Source organism: Anolis sagrei, chromosome 9 (genome assembly GCF_037176765.1).
Source record: "Anolis sagrei isolate rAnoSag1 chromosome 9, rAnoSag1.mat, whole genome shotgun sequence".
In the NCBI taxonomy this organism is placed as follows: domain Eukaryota; kingdom Metazoa; phylum Chordata; class Lepidosauria; order Squamata; family Dactyloidae; genus Anolis; species Anolis sagrei.
This window is the reverse complement of record NC_090029.1, coordinates 21,118,514-21,134,378: the sequence shown is the minus strand read 5'-3', so window position 1 is coordinate 21,134,378 and position 15,865 is coordinate 21,118,514. Positions and strand designations below refer to the sequence as shown.

General features: G+C 45.1%; 1 protein-coding gene across 1 annotated transcript in view; it reads right to left on the bottom strand.

The window, feature by feature from the left end:
- Window positions 1-2,125: 2,125 nt before the first annotated feature.
- SCAMP2 (secretory carrier membrane protein 2) overlaps window positions 2,126-15,865 on the bottom strand; it is a 34,286-nt gene continuing 20,546 nt past the window's right edge. The window contains exons 5-9 of the mRNA XM_060755541.2: window positions 14,650-14,778; window positions 12,051-12,210; window positions 9,487-9,588; window positions 5,783-5,900; window positions 2,126-2,490 (exon numbers count right to left, since the gene is read on the bottom strand). Of these exons, the coding sequence (XP_060611524.1) occupies window positions 2,356-2,490; window positions 5,783-5,900; window positions 9,487-9,588; window positions 12,051-12,210; window positions 14,650-14,778 (644 nt within the window). The 3' untranslated portion in view covers window positions 2,126-2,355. The remainder of the gene's footprint in view (window positions 2,491-5,782; window positions 5,901-9,486; window positions 9,589-12,050; window positions 12,211-14,649; window positions 14,779-15,865) is intronic.

Below are 15,865 nucleotides of genomic sequence, written 5' to 3'. Positions count from 1 at the left end.
ACTCCCTGATAGGGTTGTTGTAGGTTTTTTGGGCTATATGGCCATGTCCTAAAGGCATTCTCTCCTGACGTTTCACCTGCATCTATGGCAAGCATCCGGAGATGCAGGCGAAACGTCAGGAGAGAATGCCTCTAGAACATGGCCATATAGCCCGAAAAAAACCTACAACAACCCAGTGATTCTGGCCATGAAAGCCTTCGACACTCCCTGATACTTAGGAAGCCTGCGTTCAAGCTCCCAAATTTTGACAAAATACATGTATTGAGACACACCTCCAACTGCTTCACTTCCCATCCCACCTAAGGTTAAATTATTGCCAAAGCTATATGTTCTCCCCAGACTTTGCATCCAGGATTATTGCTATGTTTACATTTCCTTATTTTCAAACTGACTTGGAAACAGGGGATGCTCTGCTATTCTTTCGCACTTATGTCTTTCTGGAGTACAAAGAGCTGAATGTTCTTTGTGTACTAATGGATGCAAATAAACACACTGTAGGGTTTCCTTGCTGGAGCAATTGAGGGAAAATATATATACAGTACCAGCATCTCAGAGTTTGTTGTTGTGATAGAGAAGCAGAGTAGCATCAGCTGTTTGTAGCATGAAGCGCTCCAGATAAGCTTCCATGTGGATTTGGAAAGTTTTGGAGACGTCCACCTGTTAGAAAATTGGTACTTTGGCTCCTACTACTATAAATTAATCCTTCTTCATTTCCCAAAGCCTTAGCTAAGTAAGCAAGCATGAAGCGCTTTAGATAAGCTTCCATGGAAAGCTTTGCAGACATCCACCTGTTAGAAAACTGGTGCTTCGGCTCCTACGACTGTCTCTATCCTAATCTATATTTCCCAAAGCCTTGGCTTTCCAGACTGCTAAGGACTGTAGTATGGCAGCATAAGGGGCAAAAGTCCTGAAGGTAAAAGGAAATGGGGCAACTGGAAGCTAAATCACAAAATCGTCCAAAGGTTGCTTGAAAACCATTCGCCCCTTTGTGCATTCAATCTAGATCCCAAATATTGGGTTCCAGAGTGCGTTACCCAATGCTGGCGAGTCCCTTAAAAGTGACAGAGCTGGTGAATAATATCTCCTATTTCTCATCAATATCAAACTTAAGGCTATTGTGAAGGATGCATAAATACAGATCTACCTGTATTTACAGGTTGCTTACCTGCAACCAAGTTTCTCCAAGTGGTCCCCTGTGAAATGCGTACTAGGCATGTGCAATCCATGGTTCTAAAGTACTTACAAAACTAAAGTTCTGGTTGTGAAAACTTGCTGGAAGGCGGGACCGCGGCCCAATCGAGAGAGACTTCGCGCAAGGAGAGCCCTTGAGGGCGGGGCCTAAGGAGGCGGCCTCATGACCCCTCCAAAATGGCCAAGCGACCCCCAGGTTGAGAACTGCTGTCCTAAATGGTTCTAAAGTACTTACAAAACTAAAGTTCTGGTTGTGAACACTAGGGGGCGCTGGTGCTTGGCTTCTACAGTGTTGCTAAAGTTCTGGTGGTGAAAATTTCAGAACTCTAACAAAACTTTCAAAATTTCATTATTGGTGATTTTTATGACAGAACCTATTAGGAACTGCCATTTATAATGACATTTTGAAAGTTGTGTTAGAGTTCTGAAAGTTTCACCACCAGAACTTTAGTTTTGCAAGTACTTTAGAACCATGGATTGCATTTATTTATTTATTTCATATATTTATATTCCACCTTTTTTCCCCCACAAGGAGGACTCAGCGTGACCAAATGTGACACACTTGCCAAATGCGTACATATGGTATTTTCTGAGCAGGAAATACCTTATGTGTGCATTTCACAGGGACCACGACGGAGAAATATTAAACCTCATATCAAAACTGAGTGCTGAAAATTAAGCCGCACGGCGAATGTCCCTCGTATGCTGGCAGTGAAAAATTAGCAAATGAGGAAAAGGATCTAATCACCAGCCCCCAGAAGAAGAAAAAATAACAAAGCACTGCTACAGAGAACTTCAGATATTTTTTTTTTAAAAAAAACATTCTTCATAGCAGCTCCAAGTGGAAGAAGAGTTCAAGAGTGCAACATCGGTTTCCCCAAATTGCAAGGTTAGACGGGAAAAATGGGGAGCTGAAAGAAATATTGTACACATCCAGGTTGAAAGGAAAATATATTTGATTTGTGGAAGTGTGGGAGGAAATGCCAAACACTGCCCCGGCCCACCAATGAGAAAACAGATACTGGCAAGATTCAAACTGGAGGGAAACCTCTCCTCGCAAGTATCGAGGTGTTGTGATCCACTGAAAAGATCAGCCTCAATCAAGATCAGGGAGGGATTAGAGCAAGTGAAAAAAAGAGACGAGATTCCCGGTGAAGGGACTCCTCAGTTTCCCCGGAAAGCGCTCTGCGCCGCTGTGGAGGCCGCGCTCTGGAAGTTCCTGTTGGTGAGGATGCCTTGGGAGAACTCCTCCTGGGCTCTCTGGAAGCTGGCTCCCGTCCGGCGGTACAAAGAGTGGACCTTGGGGAAAGAGGACAGCACAGACCATCATCGTGGACATCATGTCTCCAATCCCACAACCAAAACAGACACTGCATTTCCCTCAGTGATGCCATTTGCTAGACCAGGAGCGTCAAACCCATTGTCATTGAGGGCCACATCAACTTCAGAATTTGTGGATGAAGCATGACTGCACGGAGTGCCATTACTTTCCCTATTGATCTACTCACATTTGCATGTTGTGGTTGGCAGGAGTTGGGGCTAACAGCTGGAGCTCACCCCGCTCCCCGGATTTGAACCAGCAACCTTTCGGTCAGCAAGTTCAGCAGCTCAGCGGCTCAACCCGCTGCGCTACCAGGGGAGGGGGGCATTATAAATATGGGGGGGGAGGGGGCATTATAAATATGGTAAATAATAATGAATAAAAAATAATAATGTACTTTATAGAAATATATTTAAATATGTACATTTTTTGCACTTTTTAAAATTGTCTAGTGTGGCTTGTTAGCTGCCTTGAGTCTCCATGGGGAGAAAGGTAAAGGTAAAGGTTTCCCCTTGACATTAAGTCTAGTTGTGACCGACTCTGGGACTCTGATGCTCAACTCCATTTCTAAGCCGAAGAGCTGGCGTTGTCCGCAGACACCTCCAAGGTCATGTGGCTAGCATGACTGCATGGAGTGCTGTTACCTTCCCGTCGAAGTGATACCTATGGATCTACTCACATTTGCATGTTTTTGAACTGCTAGGTTGGCAGAAGCTGGGGCTAACAGCAGGACCTTGCCCCACTCCCCAGATTCAAACCACTGTCCTTTCGATCAGCAAGTTCAGCAGCTCAGCAGTTTAACCTGCTGCACCACCAGGGGCTCCAGGACCTACTATACTGTTTGATATTGTGGTTAGTAGGGTTATGCATTTTGGTTAAGCCGCAATCTCTTTTTGGTGTCCTGAATTTCAGCGCAGTCCTTGTTACGTTTTCGAGTGCTTTCGGAATTTGGCAGGGTGAGAATCTGTCTTCCCTTACAGCAATCGAAAGATTCATTTTTTATCTGGCCCACTGGCGAAAAAGGGGAATTTATGAGGCTCCCCTTTCCGTCGTTTTTATGGCAAGGGCTTACGAAACCCTGCTTGCTGTGATCTCTTTCTTTCTTTTATTTTCTTCCTTTCTCCCTTCCTTCCCTCCCTCCCTTCATTTCCTCCCTCCCTCCCTCCCTCCCTCCCTTCCTTCCTCCCTCCCTCCCTTTCCTTCCTTCCCTTTCTTTTCTTCCTTCCCCTTTTCCTTCCTTCCTTCCTTCCTTCCTTCCTTCCTTCCTTCCTTCCTTTCTTTCAAGGAGACCTGGGTTTAAGGCAAGGGTTCCTTCCTTCCTTCCTACCTTCCCTTCCCTTCCCTCCCTCCCTTTCTTTCCCTCCCTCCCTCCCTTCCTTTCTTTCCTTCCTTCCTTCCCTCCCTTCCCTTTCTTTTCTTCCTTCCCCTTTTCTTTCCTTTCTTTCTTTCTTTCTTTCTTTCTTTCTTTCTTTCTTTCTTTCTTTCTTTCAAGGAGACCTGGGTTTAAGGCAAGGGTTCAAGAAACCCCCCTTTTTGCGATCCTTTCCCTTCTGTCTTTAAAGGAGACTTTCAGGCCACAGGCTTAAGAAACCACTAGGCATGTGCAAAATCTCATTTTTGGATCACAAGCTTTGCTAAAGCTGTTTCTACTCGAGAGGAGACACAGCTCTCTCCCGGCAGGAGCCAGTTTTCCAAGGCATTTTAAGGGGGATCCACCTTTAAGCGAGCTTCCTTAAAAAAGCCCTCCCTTCTCTCTTGATTTGGAGGCATCATAGGGGACAACTGGCGCCTTGCTTAGATCGCCCGCCCCCCCTCGCACTTCGATTCTACCTCCAAATCCAGAGAGAAGGGAGGGCACAAGAAACCCTGCTTCCTGCAATTTGAAAGACACTGAATTTATTATTTACTAGCTGTCCCCTGCCACACGTTGCTGTGGTCCAATCTGTGTATGTGTATTTTGTGTATGTATATATATGTGTGCATGTTTGCGTGTATATATGTGGTTTTGCGCATGTGTTGTAATGTATTTTTATTTTGTGGCTTTTTAGTCCCTTCTGATGTGCTTTTCAGTGTTTTTATGAGTGATGGTCACTCCTTGGCCTGAGAAGTGTCTTGTGTCCAAATTTGGTGTCAATTCGTCCAGTGGTTTTTGAGTTATGTCAATCCCACAAACAAACATTACATTTTTATTTATATAGATTTATTTATTTACCATATTTATATAATGCCTCTCTCAGCCCGAAGGCGACTCGAGGCGGTTTCCAACCGGCAATCAATGCTACCAACAACATAAAATAGAATTTAAAACATTAACATATAATATAGACCATATAAAAGCAGTGCAAACAATAATAGCAGCCTGTTTTGGATAACTGCTGTTCTGTTGCAACTCGGGGGGGAGGGAAATGGTGGCGGAGCCCATGCCGTCACAGGCATCTGAACCAGCAGGAAACCGGTTTTGAAAATGGGTCTGTGCACAAGCCTAGTGGTCGATGCTCTGTAGATTTACCCAATTGCATCCTCAGATAATAACAATCTATATAAATAAAATGTAATGTTCATTTGTGGGATTAACAGAACTCAAAAACCACTGGATGAATTGACACCAAATTTGGACACAAGATACCTAACAACCCAATGTATGTCCTTCACTCCAAAAAAAATGATTTTGTCATCTGGGAGTTGTAGTTGCTGGGATTTATAGTTCACCTACAATCAAAGAGCATCCTGAACCCCACCAACGATGGAATTGAACCACAGTTCTCCCATGACCAACAGAAAATACTGGAAGGATTTGGTGAGCAGTGTCCTTTGGTTTTGGAGTTGTAGTTCACCTACATCCAGAGATCACTATGGACTCAAACAATGATGGATCTGGACCAAACTGTAGAGGAATACTCAATATGCCCAAATGTGAACACTGGAGGAGTTTGGGAACAATAGAATCTTGACATTTGGGAGTTGTAGTTGCTGGGATTTGTAGTTCACCTACAATCATAGAGCATTCCGAACCCCACCAATGATAGAATTGGGCCAAACCTCCCACACAGAACCCCCATGTGGGCCACAGGAATGCGTGGCAGGGGATGGCGAGTTAGTAATAATAATAATAATAAAAGCTGTCACTGCATGACAGACAACTCCCATCCCTTTAGATTATCTGGGGATGGTGGGGATTGCAATCTGATTGCACTTGTGGCTCTGAGGTTGGGGAAAGTTTAGAGGCATCCAAGGCTTGGGCTGGAGAAAACATTGGCCGCTGCCACTCACCTGCTTCAAAAGGATGAGAGCCAGAACGGCGCAGATTGTGAAGAAGGAGGCCACCACCATCATGATGATGGCCACGGGCAAGCTGTAGCCAATTTCAGAGAGAGCTGCAATCCAGCCGCTGGAATGGAAGGAGACACAAGAAACACGGCCGTGAGCAGAGAAAGGGCCAAGGAGGCCGGGGGCCAAGGACAGAGGCCGTCTCCATCGGAACGCAGATCCCAACAGTGACTGGGCTGCTGTGAGTTTTCCGGACTGTTTGGCCATGTTCCAGAAGCATTCTCTCCTGACGTTTTGCCCACATCTATGGCAGGCATCCTCAGAGGTTGTGAGGTCTATTGGAAACTAGGCAAGTGAGGTTTATATATCTGTGAAATAATGTCCAGGGTGGGAGAAAGAACTCTTGTTTGCTTGAGGCAAATGTGAATGGCCTTGCAGCTTCAAAGCCTGGCTGCTTCCAGCCTGGGGGAAGCCTAAGTTAAGATGGACTGGAAAGGAAAGGAGGAAAATTCAAGGGTGCAGAGAAGCCTGCCATAGATGTAGGTGAAACGTCAGGAGAGAAAGCTTCTGGAACATGGCCAAGCAACCCAGAAATCTTTTGGGTATCACCCCCCTCTCCTATTTATGAAGCAGGGATGGGAATCAATTCCCTCAAATGAACAGGGTTGCTGTGAGTTTTCCGCGATGTATGGCTGTGTTCCCGAAGCATTCTCTCATGACGTTTCGCCCGCATCTATGGCAGGCATCCTCAGAGGTTGGGAAGTCTGTTGGAAAGTAGGACAAGTGGTGTGTGTCTGGTTTATGCCTCACCCCCTATCAACCCCAGAGATCCCTCCGTTCTGAGGACCAAGATTTGTTGGAAATTCCCAGTGTCAAGACCTTGTGTCTAACAGCAACCATACGCAGAGCCTTTACAGCAGTGGCACCATCACTCTGGAATACTCTGCGACCTGAAGTCCGTGCCTTGCGGGACTTATCAGCTTTCCGCAGGGCATATAAGACATATCTGTTTCGACAGGCCTTTGATCTTTGATATTGCTGTTTTTAAATTGTTTTAAATTGTTTTTAAATTGTGTTAGATTTTAGCCTGTTCTTGTAAGCCGCTCCAAGCCCCAGGGGAGTGGCAGCATATAAGTTTGAATAATAAATAAATTTGTGTGTGTGTGTGTGTGTGTGTGTATAGATAGATAGATAGATAGATAGATAGATAGATAGAGATACCTGTGGAATAATGTCCAGGGTGGGAGAAAGAACTCTTATCTGTTTGAGGCAAGTGTGAATGCTGCAATTGATCACCTTCATTAGGATTGGATAGCCTTACAGCTTCAAGGCTTGAAATTGAAAAGCTAATCATTGCAGCCAATTGAAACATTCACAGGCAGGAAGCAACCAAGCATCGAAGCTGCACGGCTATTTAGTGCTACTCAAGGTGATGAATTGCAACATTCACACTTGCCTCCAACAGGCAAGAGTTCTTTCTCCCACTCTGGACTTCCCACAGATATACAAAACCCACTTCAATAGTTTCCAACAGACCTCACAACCTCTGAGGCTGCGTGCTATAGATGAAGGTGAAAACGTCATGAGAGAATGCTTCTGGAAGTTGGCCAGACAGTCTGGAAAACTCACAGCATGTGTATGTGTATGAATTCCCTCAAATGCAGAATGAACAGGGTTGCTGTGAGTTTTCCGAGCTATCTGGTCATGTTCCAGAAGCATTCTCTCCTGACATTTCGCCCACATCTATGGCAGGCACTCTCAGAGATTGTGAGGATGCCTGCCGTAGATGTGGGTGAAACATAAGGAGAAAATGTTTCTGAAACATGGCCAGACAGCCCCGAATTCTTTTGGGTATCACCTCCCTCTTCTATTTATGAGACAGGGATGGAAATCAGTTCCCTCAAATGCAGAATGAACAAGGTTGCTGTGGGTTTTCCGGGCTGTATGGCCGTGTTCTGGAAGCATTCTATCCTGACATTTCACCCACATCTATGGCAGGCATCCTCAGAGGTTGTGAGGATGCCTGCCATAGATGTGGGCAAAACCTCACAACATCTGAGGATGCCTGCAGTAGATGTGGGCAAAATGTCAGGAGAGAATGCTTCTGGAATATGGCCAGACAGCCCAGAAAACTCACAGCAACCCAGACAAGAGTCCTTTCTCTCACCCTGGACATCATTCCACAGATATATAATCCCCACTTTCCATGTTTCCAACAGACCTCACAACCTCTGAGGATGCCTGCCATAGATGTGGGCGAAACGTCAGGAGAAAATGCTTCCGGAAGTTGACCAGGCAGCCTGGAAAACTCACAGCAACCATGTGTATATTTATTCAGAAGCGAAACTGTTCAAGGAGTGCAAATCCAGGACCACAGCCCATGAAAGCCAAAGGCAGATGGCTAGGATCTATATATAAAGTCCATGATCTTGATTGTAGATGAAAGTGCAAAAAGAAGAAAAGGCTCAGCTGGCAGTGGACGCTTCTCCAATGTTCAGGATTGCAGACGGTGAAAAGCACAACCCTGAAGCCAAGCTAAAAAAAAAAGTGTACGTAAGCAGAAGAGATGCTCTGAGCACGACTCGATGTGACAGGCCAGAAAGTGGCACGGCCCAAGGGCTTTCTCTCCAGGTTATGTGCAAAAACAGACGCCAAACTCCACAGCTTTTCTCACCCAAAGGGTAAGAACTGCCACGTCCAATACTCAAGAGTCTTCACATCCACAGGAATGAAAGACGATGGATTATTTTGGGATCTTGTCGGTCTTCTGATCAAGGCTGAGACAGAAAAGGCCCAGACGTGTTGCGGACACAGCCTTTCGAAGCTGGATGGGTGCAAATTCTGGTCTGGCGTCTAGCACAGATCTCGGTGCCCCAACTTTTACAGCCTTGGATCTCACCTGAGCAGGGCCAGGGGAGGATTCAGACTGTCAACTTTAGATTGTTTAAACAAGGCATAGGCAAACTTGGGCCCTCTCTCCAGGTGTTTTGGACTTCAGCTCCCACAACTCCTAACAGCACCAGGCTCCTTCCTTTTCCCCCTCAGCCTGCTGTTAGCCCCAGCTTCTGCCAACCTAGCAGTTCAAAAATTTGCAAATGTGAGTAGATCAATAGCTGATCTATTAAGATGAGGGGGAAGGGGCCTGAGGCTGTTAGGAATGGTGGGAGTTGAAATCCAAAACACCTGGAAGGAGGGCCCAAGTTTGCTCATGTCTGTTCTAGTGTCAACATTAGGGTGAATGAGCTTCAGCAATTACAGTTGCTGCTGGCTGAAGTACCTAGCCTCGCCTTCAAAACAAACACACAGGGGAAAGGAAAGGGCTTGAGCCTGTTAGGAATGGTGGGCTCGTATTTGCCCATGCCTGTTATATACACACAATATGGCCGAAGAAGAAAATTCCCAGTAGAGTCAGAAAACAGGGAAGAAAAGAAGAACAGGAAAGCATGCAAAGGAAAGGCACAGCAAGGTAAGGAGGCGCGAGGAAAAGTTAGGAGGAGATACGTGCCTTTCAGGCGAAGGACTTAAGAGCAGGAGGTATGGAGTTAGAGGCGCGTCAGCTGGGATCTGAGGAAGCCGCAGATCAGGAGAGAAAAGAGAAAAGCTTTAGAGAAGAGAGAATGGCTGCCAAAGCCTCGGAGGCAAGTGCAACAAGCAGGCCTTGCTCTCCGGCGCTGCTTTGTGTCCTCAAAGGCCACCGTTGAGCTTACCTGTCCCCCCAGCCAGGGATGCCCACAGCTTGGATGATGTAGATGGCTATCTGGCAGAAGAACACAAAGAAGAAGACGAAGAAACTGAAGGAACTGTCGGATCTGCCAGGAGGAAGATGGAAAGTGTCGCATTAGATTTGGCTTAGAAGGAAACCACAAAAGTGTCAGAAATATTAAAAATTAAGTAGGTATTTTTAATTACAAAAATGTGAGTCAAGCACATTAAGGGATACAATCACTCAGCAAAAGCTGCACTTCTATATGAGCAGGTGTGTCGGTAGCTTAGTAACCCTCACTCTGTGAGAGACCTCAGTGTTAGTTCATTCTCGGTCTGTGAGAGCACTCTGTGGGAGAAAGGCCTCAGTGTGAGAAGCCCCAGGTTGAAGGCCATCATGTCTGAAGGCTGCTGTGTGTAAAAAGCTACTGTGTGAAGCTCCTCTGTACTTCTATATAAGCAGGCGTGCCTGTAGCTTAGTAGCCCTCAGTCTGTGAGAGGCCTTGGTGTGAGAAGGCCTCAGTGTTAGTTCGTTCTCAGTCTGTGAGAGGACACTGTGGGAGAAAGGCCTCAGTGTGAAAAGCTTCAGTGAGAGAAGTTCCAGGTTGAAGGCCATCATGTCTGAAGGCTGCTGTGTGTAAAAAGCTACTGTGTGAAGCTCCTCTGTACTTCTACATAAGCAGGCGTGCCTGTAGCTTAGTAGCCCTCAGTCTGTGAGAGGCCTTGGTGTGAGAAGGCCTCAGTGGGAGAAAGGCCTCAGAGTGAAAAGCTTCAGTGAGAGAAGTTCCAGGTTGAAGGCCATCATGTCTGAAGGCTGCTGTGTGTAAAAAGCTACTGTGTGAAGCTCCTCTGTACTTCTACATAAGCAGGCGTGCCTGTAGCTTAGTAGCCCTCAGTCTGTGAGAGGCCTTGGTGTGAGAAGGCCTCAATGTTAGTTCGTTCTCAGTCTGTGAGAGGACTCTGTGGGAAAAAGGCCTCAGTGTGGGGTAGGCCTCAGTGTGAGAAGCTTCAATGAGAGAAGCCCCAGGTTGAAGGCCATCGTGTGTGTGTGTGTGTAAAAAGCTACTGTGTGAAGCTCCTCTGTAAATTCAGTGTGAGAAAAGGCTCTGTGAGAGCGAAGCTGTTTTACATGCAGGAGAAAGAAGCCCAGCGTGGAAGCAAAGAAGCAAGTATAATTATTTCTGTTATGGAAACCTTGAATGTTGGCTTCTTTATTCTGGATTTTAACTCGACGTGTTTAATTGTTCAGAGTATTAAAATATGAAAGGCTGGTTATCTCTCTCTCTCTCTATATATATATATATATATGCTGCGTTTGCTTTTAGTGACATTATAACCCGTCACTTGTATCTATTGTTTCATGCCTGGAATTCCTCTGTTTTCTGAGGGCCACAGCAACACGTTGCAGGGGACAGCTAATTACCTTATAAAGCCCAATACGCTTCGGGTTCAACATATCTTCCGAGACCACATCTCCTTCTATGAAGCGGCACGGGCACTAAGATCTACCAGGGAGGCCCTCCTCTCAGTCCCACCTCCATCTCAAGTGTGGTTGGTAGAGATGAGAGAGAGGGTCTTCTCAGTACTGTCCCCCCTGACTTTGGAATTTCCTCCCAAGAGAGATTAGGCTACCCCACACTCTCCAAGTCTTTCGTACACAATTGAAAACATGACCATTTTGACAAGCCTTTGACCATGTTTCAAATCCCTTAATCAACATATTTGAGGACTTAAAGACAATTTCACCGTGCACTTTATGAGAGTGATATTGATTGCAGTTGTTTTATTCCTATTGTTGCATCTTACTTAATTTAACCTTGGGGGTGGGGGGAGTTGTGATGTTTATGTTGATTGTTATTGCTTTTGTATTATTTTTGAGGGTGTTTTGATTGCACTTTTCCTTCCTGGCAGAAGGGGATTGTGATGTTTATGTTGGCTGTTATTGCTTTTGTATTATTGTGTTTCCACTTTTTATATTTTGCGTGTTTGCACCTTTGTGAGGGCTTTGTGAGCCACCCCGAGTCTCTCTGGGAGATGGTGGCGGCGCATAAATAAATAAATAAATAAATAATTATTATGATCTGTCGAGGGTGCTCTGATTGCACTTTCCTTCCTTGCAGAAGGGGGTTGTGATGTTTATGTTGGCTGTTATTGCTTTTGTATTATTGTCTTTGCACTTTTTGTATTTTGCATGTTTGCACCTTTGTGAGGGCTTTGTGCGCCACCCCAAGTCCCTCTGGGAGACTGTGGCGGGGTATAAATAAATAAAAATAATTATTATTATCTGTCAAGGGTGCTTTGCATGTTTGCACCTTTTTGAGGGCTTTGTGAGCCGCCCCGAGACTCTCTGGGAGACAGTGGCGGAGTATAAATAAATTATTATTATTATTATTATTATTATTATTATTATTATTACCACCACCTGTCAAGGGTGCTTTGATTGCACTTTTCCTTCTTGCAGGTTGTGCTATAATAACAACACCTAAGTAAAAACTCTATGTCTGAGGAACAGGGGAACCCCTCCACTCCAAACCCCGTTTCCCTTTTCAACACGGGACGCGGTACTTGCCTGAACGCCTTGTAAATGGGCCGATACCAACAGAGGAAAGCACACGGGGTGAACAAGATGAACCACAGGATGGACAGGCCGAAGTCAACTCCTCTGTCCGTTTTAACCGTGAACCAGGCCAGGCAGGCAAGCAGGTTTAGGAGAAGGGTGATGGAGTGAACTGCCCAGGATTGGAAAACAACAACATTAATCAAGGAACAACCACAACAACAACAACTTCTCTGTAAAGCTCTGAATTGTCCATGAAACTATGTAAGTAGAGCATGGGGTGGCTTGGCCCCCCAAGTTCAATTATTTTCTCTAAAATAGTGGTTCTCAACTTGTGGGTCCCCAGGTGTTTTGGCCTACAACTCCCAGAAATCCCAACCAGTTTAGGATTTCCAGGAGTTGAAAGCCAAAACACCTGGGGGCCCACAGGTTGAGAACCACTGCTCTAAAACATTTCTCATGTCTGAAAAGGCTATCTAGGGACGCTGGGGGCCTTTCTGCCATGTCTTGGGGTGCATTAAAGGCTGAGGAAGCTCGTTAGAACAGAGGTAAAGCTTTTCATCTAGATGGTAGAAGAATCACCTCCACCAAACCTGTGTCACTGGGTCAATCAGCAGTATCTTTGTGTTGCATAAATTAGTATAAAACCGATAAAAATAGAAAGCACGCAGGTGGCTAAAAATCGTTTGACCAAAAACGGGCAACAGAAACGGCATTGTCTGTAGCCTCCAACAATTCTTCCTCTGTACGTGAGGCAGGGCATAGTGGACAAGCACACAGATGCGGCGTTGTCTGTTCTGCTCCACAGTCACACAAGGTGTGGGATTCTTTTAGGTATCCTTGTTAAGGGAGCATAGAGGAGGATCAAAGAGAGAGCAAAATTAAAATTGCCATAAATTGCCAAGAAGACTCGAAATGCTAATTTGATTACCCACTCAAAACAAATTGTAATTTTCTGTAATTGACAATGTTTTTATTATTCATATCAGCATGCTAATAACCTCGGTTTTGTGTCTTCTGTTCCTTGCTTTAAACATACTCAACTGTACTTTTAATCTCCCCCCCAAAAAATTACATGTAATTTCCTGTGATTGCAAATGTTTTTAATATTCGTATCAGCATGCTAATAACCTTGATTTTGTGTTTTTGCGTTAAACATACTCTTCTGTACTTTTAATTCCCCTCCAAAAAATTTTGCATATAATTTTCTGTAATTGACAATATTTTTATTATTATTTGTGTGACCATGATAATAACCTCAGTTTTGTGTTTTCTGTTCCTTGCTTTAAACGTAGTCTTTTGTACATTTTATGGCTGATTGTCATGGACTAGTACAATAAACATACTGATGAAAAGATACAACAGAGGTAAGCACAGGCCAAATTTTGTGGTTCCTTTCAAGATGGCAACAGGAGATGACTTAAAAGTTCTGAAATACAAGGAAAACACTGGGTTGTTGTAGGCTTTTTGGGCTGTATGGCCATGTTCTAGAGGCATTCTCTTCTGATGTTTCGCCTGCATCTATGGCAAGCATCCTTAGAGGTAGTGAGGTCTGTTGGAACTAGGAAAATGGGTTTATGTATCTGTGGAATAATGTCGAGTGGGTCAAAGGACTCTTGTCTGCTGGAGCTAGGTGGGAATGTTTCAACTGACCACCTCGATTAGCATTTGATGGCCTGGCAGTTGTTTGGTGTGGCTTGTTAGTGCCTGGGGCTATCTTTTGTTGAGAGGTGATTAGCTGTCCCTGCTTGTTTCCTCTCGGCTGTTTTGCTGTTGTAATTTTAGAGTTTTTTTAATACTGGCAGCCAGATTTTGTTCATTTTCATGGAAATTTCCTCCTTTCTGTTGAAATTGTCCACATGCTTCTTGTGGATTTCAATTGCTTTTCTGTGTAGCCTGACATGGTGGTTGTGACAGCGGTCCAGCATTTCTGTGTTCTCAAATAATAATCTGCTGTGTACAGGTTGGTTCATTGTGGCCTCTGCTATGGCTGACTTCTCTGGTTGAAGTAGTCTGCAGTGCCTTTCGTGTTCCTTGATTCGTGTTTGGGCAATGCTGCTGTGTTTGGTGGTTCCTATATAGAACATTCACATCTTGCTCCAACAGACAAGGGTTCTTTGTCCCACCCTGGTCGTTCCACAGATATATAAACCCAATTTTCCTAGTTTCAACAGACCTCACTACCTCTGAGGATGCTTGCCATAGATGCAGGAGAAACGTCAGGAGAGAATGCCTCTAGAACATGGCCATATAGCCCGAAAAAACTTACAACAACCCAGTGATTCCGGCCATGAAAGCCTTCGACAATACAAGGAAAACAAATAAAGAGAGGATATGGTCCCAGAAGGGGATGGAAAGGGAAACTGCTTTCCATTTCCCTCCAGAGGTGCTCACGGAGGCTGGATCTACACTGCCATACAATCCAGTTTCTGATTATAATCTGCTTTGCACTAGATTATATGAGTCCACACTGACATACAATCCAGTGCAAAGCAGATAATCTGGATTCAGAGACCAGAAGGAGTTCACAACACTGGAAGATGTTTCTAGCCTTGTCTAGTCCCTGAGGGAAGCAACGTGAAGCAAAGCCATGGCCTCTTCTTGTACTTACACATCCATAGGTAATACAGCATCTTGCACGTTCGCTGATAGTCAGCAGGGATGTCTGCAGCGAAGTCTTGATAGAAGCACGGCTTGATGGGAAACTGTTTTGGAAGCGGGGGCCAATTGTTCTGCCGCGCTGCAGAGAGAGAAGAACAAGCCCTTTCCCAGATCTGTTGCCCAACTGTTTCTTTGCACATGGAGTTGCATTGATGGAATTATGGGATAATAGAATTACAGAGCGCTCTAAGCCTCTTCTCAGAGAAGAGAAAAGCACAACACTGACAACACTGAACTATAATAGGTTTGGAAGAGACCACGTGGTCCATCCAGTCCAATCCCATTCTGCCAAGAAGCAGGAAAATTGCATTCAAAGCACCCCTGACAGATGGCCATCCAGCCCGTTTAAAAGCCTCCAAAGGAGGAGCCTCCCCCACACTTCCAGGGCAGAGAGTTCCAATGCTGAACGGCTCTCACAGTCAGGAAGTTCTTAAAATCATAGAATGATAGAGTTGAGAGAGACCTCATGGGCCATCCAGTCCAACCCCATTCTGCCAAGAAGCAGGAAAATTGCATTCAAAGCAACCCCGACAGATGGCCATCCAGCCTCTGTTTAAAAGCCTCAAAAGGAGGAGCCTCCCCCACACTCCAGGGCAAAGAGTTCCACTGCTGAACAGCTCTCCCAGTCAGGAAGTTCTTCCTCATGTTCAGATGGAATATCCTTTCTTGTAGTTTGAAGCCATTGTTCCATTGCGTCATAGTCTCCAGGGCAGAAGACAAGCTTGCTCCCTCCTCCCTGTGACTTCCCCTCAAATATTTATGCCTGGCCCACATCATATCTTCCCTCAGCCTTCTGTTCTGCAGGCTAAACATGCCCAGCTCTTTAAGCCACTCCTCATAGGGCTTGTTCTCCAGACCCTTGATCATTTTAGTCACCCTTCTCTGGACACCTTCTAGCTTGTCAACATTTCCCTTCAACTGCGGTGCCCAGAATTGGACACAGTATTCCAGGTGTGGTCTAACCAAAGCAGAATAGTAGCATGTCTTCCCTGGATCTAGATACTAGACTCCTCTTGATGCAGGCCAAAATCCCATGGGCTTTTTTAGCCGCTGAATGACATTGTTGGCTCATGTTTAACTTGTCTGGCCAGAGTGAAGACAGAGGGGAGCAGAAAACAGTTCCATCTTGTCTTTACTAATAATATAATATAATATATTTTATATAT